The sequence below is a fragment of the Lytechinus pictus genome, chromosome 8 (assembly GCF_037042905.1).
Source record: "Lytechinus pictus isolate F3 Inbred chromosome 8, Lp3.0, whole genome shotgun sequence".
In the NCBI taxonomy this organism is placed as follows: domain Eukaryota; kingdom Metazoa; phylum Echinodermata; class Echinoidea; order Temnopleuroida; family Toxopneustidae; genus Lytechinus; species Lytechinus pictus.
In genome coordinates, this window is record NC_087252.1 from 27,480,346 (window position 1) to 27,496,128 (window position 15,783).

At 41.1% G+C, this 15,783-nt stretch overlaps 2 protein-coding genes across 4 annotated transcripts in view; one reads left to right on the forward strand and one right to left on the reverse strand.

Moving 5' to 3' along the window:
- The window catches only part of LOC129266942 (double-strand break repair protein MRE11-like), a 56,797-nt gene that overhangs the window by 31,106 nt on the left and 9,908 nt on the right, over nucleotides 1-15,783 (reverse strand). For all 3 annotated transcript variants that reach the window (XM_064103870.1, XM_064103868.1, XM_064103869.1), the window contains exons 2-8: nucleotides 15,679-15,750; nucleotides 14,064-14,208; nucleotides 13,106-13,266; nucleotides 12,446-12,533; nucleotides 11,567-11,708; nucleotides 10,928-11,042; nucleotides 8,799-8,984 (exon numbers count right to left, since the gene is read on the reverse strand). In XM_064103870.1, coding sequence (XP_063959940.1) covers nucleotides 8,799-8,984; nucleotides 10,928-11,042; nucleotides 11,567-11,708; nucleotides 12,446-12,533; nucleotides 13,106-13,266; nucleotides 14,064-14,208; nucleotides 15,679-15,731 — 890 coding nt within the window. In that variant the 5' untranslated portion in view covers nucleotides 15,732-15,750. The remainder of the gene's footprint in view (nucleotides 1-8,798; nucleotides 8,985-10,927; nucleotides 11,043-11,566; nucleotides 11,709-12,445; nucleotides 12,534-13,105; nucleotides 13,267-14,063; nucleotides 14,209-15,678; nucleotides 15,751-15,783) is intronic.
- LOC135155132 (uncharacterized) lies at nucleotides 1,148-5,100 on the forward strand. The gene is made up of 2 exons (XM_064103871.1): nucleotides 1,148-1,620; nucleotides 4,042-5,100. Exons 1-2 carry the CDS (start codon nucleotides 1,452-1,454, stop codon nucleotides 5,025-5,027), a joined length of 1,155 nt encoding a protein of 384 aa, XP_063959941.1. The 5' UTR covers nucleotides 1,148-1,451; the 3' UTR covers nucleotides 5,028-5,100.

Here is a 15,783-nt window from a genome sequence, read left to right on the forward strand (position 1 = left end):
CAAATAAATTACCTGATTATGCAAACTTGTAAGCAGCGAGTGATGTCACCTCAGTGAATATAATGCCGCAATTGACAATCTAACGCATTTATATTCACTGAGGCGACGTCAAAACCTAGAATATAACAAATGCGATCCTCGCAGCTATGGTCACGTGTTGGCATATTGACCTATCACTGATTCAAATCTACATAACCTATGTAATATATTGCAATATCCAAAGGACACGAGGTAAATAGATATCTTGTGTATACATATATTTTCCTAGTTCGACAAGGTGATATTGTCTAAGGATTGAGAGGTAAAGAAGTGCACTTCATGACCTTACCACGAACCTGCAACAGACCCATATGTCTTTGGGTTAAAAGGCAGAGAGGAGGCAGAGAGGGTGTGTAGCTTTATTGCTAATCATCTGTTCATTTACTTGCCCCTTTGCTCTCTGATTGTTTTCTTGTAAATATATATCATGCCTATGTTATGCTATGATGTTTGTCAAGGAATGTTTTGCTACGTGTATGTATGTCAAAAGTCCCATAGGAAACCATCATATGGAACCTGTGTTTATTAAAGCGTGTTTGTACCTGTCTTTTTCCTGAACTCATTTTACTTTTCCAAGATGGATAATCTCCAAATCTTGCTGAAACGTTAGAGTAAGTCCTTGAATGATATACCCCTTTCATAAACCCAATTATGCGGCTAATAGCAGCATAATTTGGTCGTAAAATCGGAGGAGGACCAGAGTTATCCGCATTATTTTGATGCTGCAATTATCCGCATAATAGCGGCATCGGGACCAGATTTTGACTTTATGAACGCATTTCCAAATAATACCTCTTAACGCGTGAAGCGAGTTAATGAGAGGTTATCTCAGGTCAGACTAGCTGGACAACAACATAGCCCGCCAGCGGTACGTAACAGGTGTTTTACAAGGAAGGAGCCTGGTCAGGCGAATTCCTTTGCCCTGGCGGAGATATGTTGCGATGCCAAATATGGTATTTTGTCGGACTTCACGAGGAGGCGTGGCCAAAAAATGTTGCGTTGCGAATTTTGGTATTTTTCGGACATTACAAGGAGGCGTGGCTAAAAATGCTACGTCGCGTTAGCTGACGTGGTAATTTCGGGAGGGGGCAAAAGCCAATTTCTAACAAGTTAGCATTCTTCTTCGTGGAGTCGATTTGAAAGCATCTTCCATCTCAATTCACCTGTCTTGTGCAACATACTTCCTGTATTTTTGTTATTCGTTCGTTGAACTCTTTAGTTGTGATCCTTCTAATTGTCTTTCTTACCCATTCATATATCTTAAAGAACGCTTCGCAGTTGAGAATTTATTCTTTTATCTAGGAACATACCTGTATATTTGTGTTATATCCGTTTGTTGGACTTTTGAGCTGTTAGGAGTCACAGTTTGCTCTAAGGACTTTTCAATTTCGCCACCCCTGCATTATTCAATCATGCCCAAGGTTAAGCCAGGCAAAAAGTTAAGTCAGAGGAAGTCTACTCGTCGTTCGGTCCGAGATGCCGCCAGCCAGCCTTCTCCTGTCGACCTCGAGACAGACGTCGGCCAAGTTTTTACTTCTACGCAGAGCCCAGCTGCTGGAAGTTCGGCGTCGACAACCAACGGTGAGTTCGGGACAATGGGGGGCTCCTGGCCTCTTGTGACTTCTCCACAAGATCCGGTCATTCCCCAAATTCAATCCCAAGCTTCTCCTTCTATCCCTCCTGCCCATGTAGTTGAGGGGCTTAATAGTCATGATAATTTTACACCAGCCCCCAACCCTCCTTTTCCTACGCTGTCTGCGCAGCCAAATATGCTTAGCTGTGTGTGTGATGATTTGGGCGGGGAGGTGCCTTCCAGTGTTAAGGAGAAGATTTGGAAAGGTGAATTTGTAGAGTTAGGTGGATTACTAAAAAGGGAAAGCTTAAGTGAGGAAAGTTCCCAGTTGCAGGCCTTCAGCCTTTGTGCCACCGGGTCCGCTTTAATGCTTCGCCCCCAAAGCAAGGCTCCGGTGATCGCCAGCATAGAACAGTGGACATCTGCGTTCATTATTTACGCGTCTATATACTTGGAGCGACACTGTATGCGTGCGCGCGAGCTCCTCAAGTATATGGATATCGTTCGCTCTATTGTGCGTTTTGGGGGTTTCAATTGGCGGGCCTATGACATTCAATTTCGGTTACGTCAGGCCCGTCATCCACATCGTTCCTGGGCTGTCATAGACACCGAGCTATGGCTGACAGTAGCTTCGACGCCCGGTCGAGCAGCGTTTTCGTCTTTTGGGGGTAACCAGCCCTTTCGGCCATACGACCGGTCGTTTCGGCGGGGTAGTTTCCCATCCTCAGGATATGCCAACAGACAAGGGGCAATTCGGGCCCCTGGCGCCGCGCCTGCCCCCTTCCGCTCCTCACCAGTCTGTTTCGCCTTTAACGCTGGGTCATGCCAACGCACCGCCTGTCGTTATGCTCACCGGTGCGGAAAATGCTCCTCAGCAGCGCATGGCTCACACGCCTGCAACTCTGCCGCTGCAATCGCCAAACAGAAGCCTAGCTCCAACTCCAATTAAACTTGGCAGCATGCTCCCATTTCTTAGACGGCACCATAATCAACATAATGCAGCTTTTCTGATTTCTGGTTTTAGGTTGGGTTTTTCATTGGGTTTCACAGGCGAGCGTCGCTCTGTGTTCTCGCGTAATTTGAAATCTGCTAGGGAGCATAGGGACATGCTGTTGGAGAAAGTTGGTAATGAAGTTAGTTTAGGGAGAATGTCAGGTCCTTTCCAAGACCCGCCTTTCGATAACTTTCGCTGCTCCCCGGTAGGGCTCGTCCCCAAGCGAAATCCGGGAGAATTCCGTCTAATTCAGCATCTATCTTCTCCTCGGGGGGCTTCGGTTAATGACCACATTGATTCCGATTTATGTTCCGTGAATTACACTTCATTTGACAAGGCGGTTGATCTCGTTGCTCGCTTGGGAGCTAGTGCTCTCATGGGAAAAACCGATATAAAATCCGCTTTTCGCTTACTACCAGTGAATCCCTCCGATTTTGACCTTCTGGGGTTTTGCATTGATGGCGCGTATTACTTTGATAAATGCTTGCCAATGGGCTGCTCAATTTCATGTGCCCATTTTGAGCGTTTTAGCACTTTTCTTGAGTCATGTTGCCGTGAAATTGCGAATTCAGAGCAAATTTTGCATTATTTGGATGATTTCTTTTTTGTTGGCGCAACACGGCAGGAATGTCGTTCCTTGATGTATCATTTTAAGGCGATGTGCGAGGTTTTTGGCGTCCCGATAGCGGAGGAGAAGACTGAGGGGCCCGTTCCCACTATCATATTTTTAGGGCTTGAAATCGACGCGGCTGAGCAGAGAGTTCGGGTACCCAAGGAGAAAGTAAACGTGTTACAGGCAATGCTCATTGATTTTGTTAAGAAAGATAAGCTCTCGTTGCGGCAGTTGCAGTCGCTAATTGGCAGCCTTAATTTCGTGTGTAAAGCCGTGGCTCCCGGAAGAGCCTTCCTAAGGAGACTTATCGATCTTACTAAAGGGGTCCGCACCTCAAACCACCAGATAAGGCTTTCACGCGGCGCAAAAGAGGACATGCAGGCCTGGCTTACGTTTCTGTCCGATTTCAATGGCACAGTTATGTTTTCACACTCAACATGGGTAACTAATGCTCATTTTCAGTTCTTTACTGACGCTGCGGGTAGCATTGGCTTTGGTATATCCTTCCAGGATAAGTGGGCTCAAGGGAAATGGCCAGCTGAAATACTGGAGAAGAATTATTCCATCGCTTTTCTATAGCTTTTCCCAATAGTAGTCGGTATACGTATGTGGGGGGCTCTTCTAGCTAATTCTAAGGTCTTATTTTGGTCAGATAATCAAACAGTTGTTCATGTTGTTAATTCCTTAACTTCGAGATGTCCTAGTGTAATGAAACTGGTTCGTTTGCTTGTAGTTCTTTGTTTGGAACATAATATTATGTTCAAAGCACGTTACGTGCCAGGCTCTCGCAATGAAAAGGCTGATGCCCTCTCTCGTTTTCAGATGGACAGGTTTCGCAGGTTAGCACCAGGCGCAGATCTGGCTGGCAGCAAGCTTCCCGCCCATCTTTGGAGCAGCTTCATATAGAGAGAGAGCATCTGTTGTTTTCTTCGCGGGCGCCCGGCACTCATCATACTTATAGGAACGCTTGGTCTGTGTTTAAGCAGTTTCGGCTGCAATATCATTATGATATAAGTATACGTCCTGACGTTGAGCAGGTCGCTCAATTTATTGCTTATCTCTCCTGGAATGGGTATGCGGGGGCAACAATAAGTACATATATATCAGGCCTGGCTTTTACGATGCAAACATTGGGTTGGCCTGATGTGACTGACGCGTTTGTAATCCGGCGGCTGGTAGACGGGTGCAGGCGGAAAAATGCTCGCCGTGATACCCGGTGTCCCATAACCCTGCCTATTCTCAAATCCATCCTAAATTCATTGACTCACGTATGCGTTAATACGTATGATCTGGCATTGTTTCGGGCTGCCTTTCTAATCGCTTTCTTTGGTTTTCTTCGAGTAGGGGAGTTCACGTCTCGATCTAGACATGAACTCGTTCCTTTATCAGAAAAAGATGTTATTATTCAAGGGATGGGTAATCAAGCAAAATTGCGCATTGTGATTGCGAGGTCTAAAACAGATCAAACTGGACGTGGATGCTCGATTTTAATTCCACAGAATGTTGTTTCGTATTTATGCCCACTTCGCGCTGTAAATGATTACCTCGCTCTGCGGAGCTCGGTCGGCTCTGCCTTTTTCCGTCACTTTGACTCGTCACCCCTAACGAGGCACCAATTTGGCCAAGTTTTAAAGCGTGCCATTAGTTTTTGCGGGCTACCCGTTGCTCATTTCTCTTCCCATTCTTTCCGTATTGGGGCGGCAACTTCTGCAGCCATGGCAGGTGTTCCCGATGTTTGCATTCAAAATATGGGGCGCTGGGCTTCCAACACACACAGATTGTATATTCGACAACCTCTCCCCCCTTAATTTAAGCAATTTTGCCAGTATGTTTATCACCCTTCTATGTTCAATACCAGTTTGTGCACAATTTAATATCGACCTAATGTTTATTTGTTTTTGTTTTTTGACAACCCCTAACGAGCAGTAAAAATTAACCTTACTCTCTCTCTCTCTCGCTTGTTGCCATGGTGACGCAATGGTTATCTTACCCGTTAATAGTTCCACGGGCGCAGGCAGAATTGCTCGCCCACTGTTAGTAGATTGTGGTCTTTGCTACACTTATCGTGTTTATGGTAACTATGTACCCCCCCCCCCCCCCTTTTTAGAATGTACAATTGGTGCCGCTGTTTCTTTCCTTTTCTCTCTTCCATGTGCAGTTATTTGGAGTCTCAACGTGGGTTGTGTCAGCATTCCACGGAATCGTAAGAGAGGAAGGGGACAATTCACGTTTCGCTGACGCGGGCAGTCCCGCTCTAGTTGGGGGCGGGCCCTCACTACTCGGCACGTGGCCGGGTCCTAAAACTCAATACATCCGCGAACAGGAGAACACTTGATTTCTTTGTCGCGGAGCGAAATCACTAGAGTAACAGCTGTTTTACCTCCGTCGAGGACTCGCTGGCTCGGACAGTTGGAACTTTTTTATGAGCAGATGTTATGACCTGAATACCTTATCCAGAACTCACACGTGGTATCATCAGATCTCACGTCCTTACTACAAACTTCACTATTTACTGACTAAGCCCCGCCCCCCCCCCCCCCCCCCGCCTCTCCTTTATCTTAGTGCACTAGACTCTTCGCAAGTGGACTGAATGAGCATGAATCCTCCTAGATGGTTTAATTGTGCGTCCCTGTTCGTTTAATGCACCCTCCCCCCCTTTTCCCCGCTTCTTAGCGTGGACCTTGTAAATACAGCATGGTTTGAACTATTGGCATCATATTGTGTTGTGGCGGCGGGCTGACGATGAGTCATCCCGTTTGGCGGCATTCCATTTTTTGCCACAACACATTATGATTCTTCACTTATTTTGGGCTTCCTGAGATAATATTTTTCATTTATTTAGACCAATTTCGTATATTCCACTCCTCATGTTATAATGTGAACGGGGCTTGGTTCGTCACCCGATTTGGATGAGGCCACCAGCGAATTCCATTTCGGACCGAACATTAACGTTGCCTCGTTCACATTCTAGTTCAGGGCCGTTGGTGGGGCTTCTGAGCACTAGTTTCTGTTTTAAAAGTTTTCCTGCATAAGCTCGTGTTGCAAACGGGAATCTTTGCTTCGTAGCTTTGCAGATGGAATTTTATGTTGCCCACATTTGGCCAACATGACAAACTGGTGTCTTTGTCATGAATGTGGATGGACTGTTTTAATTGTCAATTGAGGAGATTGGTTTAATAACTTTAATTTTTCGCATATGACACATCTCAGGAGGCTTTACGTTTATATTATTATGTTTTGATTGTTGCATTATATTATGTTGGCTTTATTTGACAACACACCATTTTGCATTTTGGTATACATCATTTGGATGATGCTTTTCAGAAACAATTTTTATTAAACTCCACGGAAAATGCATTTACTCGCCTCTCGTGTATTTTGTCTGGGTTGAGATAATGCGGATAATTGCCATGGTGCGGTCACAAGGTCACCCTTTTCCAACACAACCGCATCGGAGGGGGCGTGTGCAGTTGTCATGACGATTATCCGCCTTTTTCAGGACGGGCGCTCGTAAAAATAGTGCGGATTATTTTCGGAGTTTGTGAACGCAATTTGTATTGAATTATCCGCATTACTCTTAGGCGGCTAATTGGAGGATGGGTTTATGAAAAGGGTAATAGATGTCTAGATCACGCCTCCATCAGATCAGCCAATAAGGAGATTTTGAAACAAGTGGAAGGGGATGACCGAGCGGATCAAAGCTCTGGATCTACCTCATATTTACATACATCTCCTACTAATGTTCATTTGATAATTACGTTCTGTTCGAGAGATCAGATTTATACAAGCCTTGCTTCTTAGCTTGTCTCTTTGTTTTCATTTATTTTCATACAACTATTCACATACTTTTTTAAAAATGTTTGATATATCTATATTTGTTTATTGTATTATTGTTTGCCATTGTTATTACCAATTTGCAAGTGTACATGTAAGCTCATTATTTTTGTTTTTTGGTTTATGATTGATTTGTATTGATTTTCATGTAATTTATTTGTATTTATGTATCTCTGATTTGTATGTTGAAAAAAGGGATCATATAAAAATGAAATAAATCAAATAAATTTGAATTCAAATTCAGATCTGCAGCGGAAATGTGGATCCAAAATAAGGGCTTTATGGTGGTTACTCCAGTCAATGTTGCACCAGTTAAGGAGAGTATGCTGCTAAGAATTGAGTTATTTGCACTGCAAGACATTTCTCCGGACTGGCAAAAGACTGGTAAACAAATCATCAGAGGCAAGGGGAAAGCTTATTTCAGAAAGATTGGAGACACTTTTCCCGATCCGGAACCCACTGATGAATTGACATGTTGGACTTGTGCTGCGGTAGATATTCTAACTTGAGTCATTGGAGCACGAGTGAGACCATGGTTGACTAGATAAAAAAGGTCATCATATCCTATGTTTGTTGGGCTAGAGAACGACTGAACACCACTGCCCTCCAACTACTGATTTCCAATGTGTTTGCTGCATATCATACTGAGGAAATGTATCAAGCAATAGCTGAAGCCAGTGGTTTGTGAGTCTTTGTTCCACCTACATGCACGGACGAAATACAACCTCTCGACACCACGGTGAACGGCATGTTCAAATTCCTGATGTGGTTTGCAGAGAACGTATCATCAATTGTTGGTCAGAGGCTTGAGGCGGATGCCATCACATCTCGCTTGTCTCTTTGCATGGCTACCATCAAACCTGTGCATGCTCAGTGTCTCATTCGCACCAGAGAGATCATATCTAATGAGGTAGAGATCATCAAGGAGGAGTTGAGAAAAACTGGAATTGTTCAATCTCTGTAGGATGCTAGTGAAGACCCAATATCTCTGTTCGATGACAGTGATGTGACCAATGGTATGATGACTATAAAGTTTTGCGATACCTGAGACAAGAACTCTGACATTGATTCGCACTTGACAATGGAATTTTCATACTTGTTGCATTGATACAGCACTTTCCTACTAAGTTACGGAATGTTTTGTGATTTATACTCGTTTACAAAGTAATGGAAAATTTTGGGATTTTTCACAAGAGGGAAACAAGGAAATTACACAAATCAGGGTTCCCAGCTTTTCAAGAAAACAAAATTTCCTGATTTTTCCCTGATACTTAGTTAAACCTATTCCCAGTTTCGCATGTTCTTTAAGTTGTTGCATTGAATTACATGTATTTTCAGTATAAAACAATAATGTAAAACTAATTAGTACCACCATAACCAGTCATTCAATGGATGTTGTTTTGATATGCAACAAAATAAAGCAGAGTCTGACTGACTACCGTGCTTTCAACTTCTAGGCTGATAAAAAATCCCTGATTTTTCCCTCATTTGAGGCATTTTTCCCTGATTTGAGGTATTTTCTATCAAATTTCCTGATTTTTCCCTGACTGGAAAAAAGTACAATAATTTTCCCTGATTTCCCTGGTGGGCTGGGACTCCTGACGAATTGAAAATCATGTATTCAGCAGTGCCACAATGGCACATTATTTCATGATAATCTGTGAAAGTTTGGAGATCTGTCTGAACTACAAAAGTTTTAATTAGTTCAACAAGAGGAAAATTACAAAATGAAAGCTTATACTCACTTTGGCACTGCTTCGCCCGGTGATAATGAAGTGGCTATACTACTTCCAGGTTGACTGATAAAGAAATTCTGTGATGCATTCCACACTGGGTCAATCAGGCATTCGTGCTCGTGACCCCAAATAACCAGGTCAATAAAGTTGTCAAGGAACTGCTCGGGGATGTAGTTGTGCTCTCCATGCTTCGCTCTGTAAGGGAAATAGGTTTGAAAGTTAAACCAATAAAGTAGGAGAAGATGATGATTATCATGAAAAAGGGAAAGGGGAAAGAAGAAGTGAACACACAAAAAGAATAAAACTGTCAAGGAACTTCGCGGGGATGTAGTTATGCTCACCATGCTTTGCTCTGTAATACATGACGAAAAACTTCCATTTGAGAACACTATACCCCAGTTCCCCTTCTCATCAATTCTCTTCTCCAAGTACGACAAACCGTAACTGCCCCAAGCAAGCAATTTAAGTATCAAAACACCCGTTTCTTGACGTCGGTCCGAAGATAACACAACAGCCCGGCATAAACAGTCACAGCAGGGGGCCACACACGATGGGATGCATGCGCAGCGCTGAGTGCGGTCCCCGTAAGCATGCCGTCATTTTTATTCGCTTACTTTCCTTATTTCGAGGTCGATTTTCTTCGTTCAAAATTGAAAATGGACTAACATTGGATTACAGAATACAATATGCCTTTGAAAACGTGATTAAATATGGAATACAATAATTTCATTCCAAAGGTCCTACTACAGGCAGAGAAGTCTTACGTAATAACACAGCTGTTGTTTATCTTTTCGTCCTTTGCTCAACGCTCATATACTGGCCTGTGGAGGTGAAATTGAGACAGCGGGGATTACCCCTGGATTACCTGGCCAAGCGCGGTTGATAAGGGCTTGGAAATGATTTTTAAGAGATCCAAATGGAAAATGGGGTATAACACCACAGTTTGCAATCTGAACTGCGGTCTTTCTACAAATGGGGGTTTGACGTAATGACTTGACGATAAACAAAATGAAATAAAATGGAAATCCTTATTTTATTGTTCGAAAAGAAAACATCCGATGATTCAATTGATCATGGGCCCGGCAGCCACTGAGCAGCGCCAGATTGATGTTGCTCTATCCCTTCAATCATTGAATGCCAAACAGGGTATCAGCAACTCCAGAGCTGCCAAGTTGTATTTTGCATTTTCAGTATTCTTATCCCCCCAAATCAGTATTTTGACAAAAAAATCAGTATTTTTACCGTGTGAGGTAAATATTTTGTATTTTCCCCCAAAAAAGTGTATTTCATAATAAAATGCTTGGCGCACTCGCCCATCCCGGCGCTCAAGCTGCATGCAAGCTAAAATGTGCACTGCTCTTGCAGATGAAAAAAAAAAAAAACATTAAAATTGTGTATATCTCACCCTGGTTTTTACAAAATGATTGAAAAAAAAACAAGTTACCTGAAATTACATTGATCTAATAACCATAGTTGTGTACGTTTTATGAAATAGAGACATATAGAGATGATTTTTTTTTTTTTTTTTTTTTTTACACAAAAAACATATTTTTTAAAGAAAAAAAGTACTGCCGTGTTTTGGTTGCAAAAACGTACTAAATACGGAAAAATCGTACGACTTGGCAGCTCTGCAACTCCCATCTTCAAACATCTTTTGGTCTGACGCAGCCGGGGTTTGAACTCCCGACCTCCCGGTTGTGAGGTGAACCCTCTACCAACTGAGGCAACATATCGGTAACGAAGATAATAGAGAAGAGAAGAGAGGAGAAGGAAATTTGAAGAACGTGACTAACAACAAAGAGGAAAAAGGGGCTTTCAACAAGTAAAACTTAGACAAAAATCTAAACATTAATGAAAATGTGCAATTCTAAAAATCTGGTTGGTGTTTCATAAACCTGTTTGTAAGTCATGAGGGACTTTACAAACGACTGGCAATCCTTTCTTATGAACTACAACACCAATGAAAATCTGGTGTGTATCATTTACAACAAGATGGTATCATCAGTCATTCAAAAAGTTGCTCATAACTTACAAACTGCTTTATGAAACATCCACCAGGATTAGAAAAAAAGGAAGTTAATAAAGTCTCTCTTTGAATGAAGAGACATATTGTCAGCATTTAGTAATAAAAATATTACCTGTTTTGATGAATGACAAAGATATTGAACCAGGAATCCGCATTCTGCTTCGGTCTCAGCATGGATATCTTCCCCGATAGAAACATCCGATGAAGACGTTCATCTCGTATGGAACCTGTAACCACACAAACCAGAATCCTTAATAATGAATAATACTAATAACAACAATAATAACAATAATAATAATGATAATATTAATAATACTTATATTTATACAGCACTTAATACATGTTTCTATGTATGTTATATTATAATTATTAGTCAGACTATGATGAGTTTTATAAGAGGGCACTAAAAACAAAGATTACCATCAATGATGTTGAAGCATCTCATTGGCCACTATCCCTGAATACATTAAAGAATTTATTTGGATAATATATTGGTGATTTGATACATAATCATCTACATTATTGTAAAGACAACTGGGTCTGTTACCTAGAGCTTAGTGATTGTTCATGGGCATGGGGCCAATTTTTCTTTGTGTATGATAAATCATACAAAATATACAGACAGTAACAAATGAAATTCTACAGGATGATATCAATAAGATGTAGCATTGTAAATGATTACAGAACAAAAAAAGCATTTAAGTTTTATGTAACGGGAGTTACGGGACCCTAATCGTTATTAGAACCTTACCCAAGCCAAAGATAGCTAGCTTGGACGTTCCTTTCTGGAGAAGGATGGGTGAGATCTCTACAGATTCCAATGAGGTACTCTTACCAAAGTAGTTTACCAAACCCGACACACTCAGCATGTCCAAAGCACACAGATTACCCAGCTGTAAAAGCAAGTAGATGAAAAGGATTATTTTATTTTCATTCATTCTGTATGTATGTATGTATGTATGTATGTATGTATAAAGGCTAAAATAGATGGATTTAGAAAATCCTTTAACGATTTGAATTATATATGCACATGTATGTCCAGAAGGTGATACGATGTCACTGTGATACTTCATACATCTAAGAACTTGTTGAAATAATACATAGTGAATTTACAACGAAAATAATAATATTTTAGCCTCATTTGGTGCTGTATAAGTCTAACTTACACATTAATATGAATGACGAATTATATACTGCATTATTTCACATATTTTATTCTGGAAATTGGTAGGAGAGAAATGTGCCCTATCCCCCCCCCCCCCCCCCCCCTTTGCCCCCAACATCATCAGGGAAGAAAATAACTTTTTTACAGACCCTATGGCATTTTCCAGGGCTATTTTGCATTTTTCCAGGGCTTTTGGGGGCTAATTTGCCCCGCGCCGCCATGTACATGTAGTTTTTTTTTTCTCCCTGCTTGACAGGGATGGAGGGGGACAAAAAACAGTTGGTATCCAGTGCTTACGCATATACGTCATATGTTCACATCCTTTTCTTTATCAAAGGGGAGATTTGTGCTGATCAGAAGGGTGATAATTGGATAGAGTGATTGTTGGAAAGGTTCAGACCGGGGCAGACCATGGTTGTGATCAATGGTCAATATCACGTTTTGTTTTAGCTTATGTGAACTCACCCCAGCAGGATCATCATGGTTTCCGTGTATAGAGAAGACAGGCATGTCAATGTTCAGGTTCGGATCTTCATAGTTCACATTGGGGAATCTGGTCGTGAACAAGAGAGAAGATCGCTAACACTGAAAATCTTTAACTTGTGATAAATGATGATCACATTACAAACTTTTCCCTACAGTTTGTTAATTTTCAATGCACACCAAGGGCGGAAATCTCTCCCCAAAGGTAGGGGGGACAAGGGGCTGGAAAATTTGATAAGCAAAAAATAGGTCATCACCCAAAAAAGTAAGGTCATGTCATCCAAAATACATGTTTTATTTTCATGATTTTGAATGATGTATTTCCTTCCATCATAAAAGACCAAAATTAGTAGGGGGGACATGATGCACACTAAGTGAGAATGGAAAATTCAAGAAATATTGAACTAGGAAACAACTAAGAAACAATTCCCAAAGCAAGAAAAAATCTGTAAATCTACAAGCCGGGATCCCAGGGAAAGCATATCAAAATCAAAGTGTTTAAATGAGGTTTATAATCACTTTGACTCATTGGGCCTACCTATGTCACAGGATTAACACAAAAGATCAACATCGCAAAATGGGTGCAAATCGTTCACATCCACTACGAAACACCCAAATTTGCGAGCCAAGAACTACACTTACGGACTGGCTGAAAAGTTGACGCTCTGATCGCTGAGAAACTCAATCTGGACCGGTCTGTCCCCCATGCAGTACTTCCTGAAGAGGGTCATGACCCCGTGCAAGGACTTCCTGGAAGGTTTGTTTTCATGAAACAGGTCTCCACCAAGTAACACCATGTCAACCTGAAACAGAAAGGTCAATGCAGATATGATAATAATAATGCAACTTATAAAGCCCGCTACAGAGTACTCACTGCTCAAGGTACTAAGTGGGGGCATCGAGGTCTAGTGGTTATGACTCTCGTCTTCGATCTGAGGGACAGGTTTTCCTTCAGCAAGAAATTTACCCACACTGTGCTGCACTCAACCCAGGTGAGGTGAATGGGTACACGGTGAACTGAACCCTTAATCCGATGCTTAAAAGCCAAGAGTCGGAACAACTGAAAAATGCTTCCCTTCCGATATAGCGATCATAGGTTAACTTTATAATTTCACACACCCCTTGTTTCAATTCTTTACAATTCTAAAACTTCTGAGGGATTATCAATTTTAAGCTGATTTTTATGTGGGGTCAGAACCACTGAAAAATGCTTCCCTTCCGATATAGCGACCATAGGTTAACTTTATAACTTCACACACCCCTTGTTTCAATTCTTTACAATTCTAAAACTCCTGAGGGATTATCAATTTTAAGTTGATTTTTATGTGGGGGCATTGTGGTCTAGTGGTTACAACACTCGCCTTTTAATCAGAGGGATGTGGGTTTGAATCCCAGCCATGGCATGTTTTCCCTCAGCAAGAAATTTACCCACATTGTGCTGCACTCAACCCAGGCAAGGTGAATGGGTCCAAGGCAGGAGTAATTCTTTGAGTGCATCAAGTGCCTTATTAAGCAGCTGGAGCTAAAGCTGAGTTAGTATGCCATTGGATAGACAACTAGATAATCAGTGCCTCTTTAATGCTTTATTATCATCTCTTACCTTGTTTTTGCGAGCCAGCTGCAGGATCTCTTCAAACGTGTTGATGGAGTCACTGTGTCGGATGTTATCTTTCTCCATGTATCCTATGTGACAGTCCGTAGCTACCATGATCTTGATAGTGTTCGCATCGCCATCATCAAGGTTTCTGAAATATCAACAGTGAAAATATGCAGTAGTGGGAGATGGCATATTGACACTTGAGGGAAAATGACAAGGGGACTCGGGACAATTTCACCCCGAAATGGTCAAAAGAGCCCTATATACTCCAAAAGAGTCCTGGAAAATCCCCATTCATTGCAATGTTAAAGCTTATCCAATGTGGCAGATTTAGGCAGTTAAGTTGTGTAAAGTAGCCCCAGGAATAAGTGTCACTTTTTGAACAACCGCTTTGTCTACTTCCCATTTGGTCTCATCCTAGTTCGTCTATAACTATTTGGTCTAATACTCTAAATGACATTTTGCCCATTTCAATTCAGGTTTAAATTTCAGTTAGGCTATTCCCATTCATCCAATACCCACTTGGTCTAACCGTGTCTATTTGATCTGATGAACCGACATTTGACCAGAGCTGCCAAGTTGTATTTTGCATTTTCAGTATTCTTATCCCCCAAATCAGTATTTTGACCCAAAAAAAATCAGTATTTTTACCGTGTGAGATAAATATGCAGACCTGTCAACCTCTGGGAATGAAAAACTGTATTCTGTGATTAAAAAAACTGTATTTTTCCCAAAAAAATGTAATTTCATAATAAAATGCTTGGAGCACTCGCTCATCGCGGCGCTCAAGCTGCATGCAAGCTAAAATGCGCACTGCTCTTGCAGATGAAAAAAAAACATTAAAACATGTGTATATCTTCACCCTGATTTTAACAAAATGATTGAAAAAAAAAAAAAGTTACCGGGTACCTGAAATTACATTGATCTAATAACCATATTTGTGTACGTTTTATGAAATAGAGACATATAGAGATTATTTTTCTCAATAAATTACGATTTAGTAAAAGAAAATAAATAAAAAAACTTATTTTTCAAAGAAAAAACGTACTGCCATATTTTGGTTGCAAAAACGTAATAAATATGGCTAAAACGTACTGGTCGGCAGGTCTGTTTGACAGAGTACAAAATAAGCAGGAAAGGTGAAGTTAAACCGGTGCACACTTGTACACCAAAACCAAGTGAGTATTAGACTATGTAATTATTGGAACAAATGGTTATTGGACCAAATTCAGAGAAGACCAAGTGGGTTTAGCCATGATAGGGGTAGCCAACTTTAGAATTAGACCATCTGCTTGTGAACCAATTTGATACAAAATTTGGAAGAGATGGTTCTTTATATTATAATAAACTACTTTTCTTAGAGCAAGCTAGTAAAAATGACTAGTTACAATTTACATTGATGTTAGATCGTAAAAAAAACGCCACTAATGTCATAACTCCAAAATTGAGCTTTCAGATTCATCAAATGTTTTCTGAGCCATCCACAAATTCCTTTAGTTGTTTTACAACAAGGTTTTGAACTTTTTAACACAACAATATGCTGATTAGGAATAATAAGAATATTACTATTATTATTATTATTCGTTCTGATGTTTTGATAAGAAATAGAAGTGCATACCCAGGTAGTTGCTGAACCTCCTGATCGGAATCTTCAGAGGATGAATTGGCCATTGCAGGTTCTGTCGTTCTCCTGAAATACGACACAGATTATCATGAATAAGAT

Bases quoted from the DNA above. Each gene is read 5' to 3' on its own strand.
- LOC135155132 (XM_064103871.1), top strand. From the start codon at position 1,452: ATGCCCAAGGTTAAGCCAGGCAAAAAGTTAAGTCAGAGGAAGTCTACT. The intron at 1,621-4,041 runs GTGAGTTCGGGA...TCTCGTTTTCAG, and splicing joins TTCGGCGTCGACAACCAACG to ATGGACAGGTTTCGCAGGTT.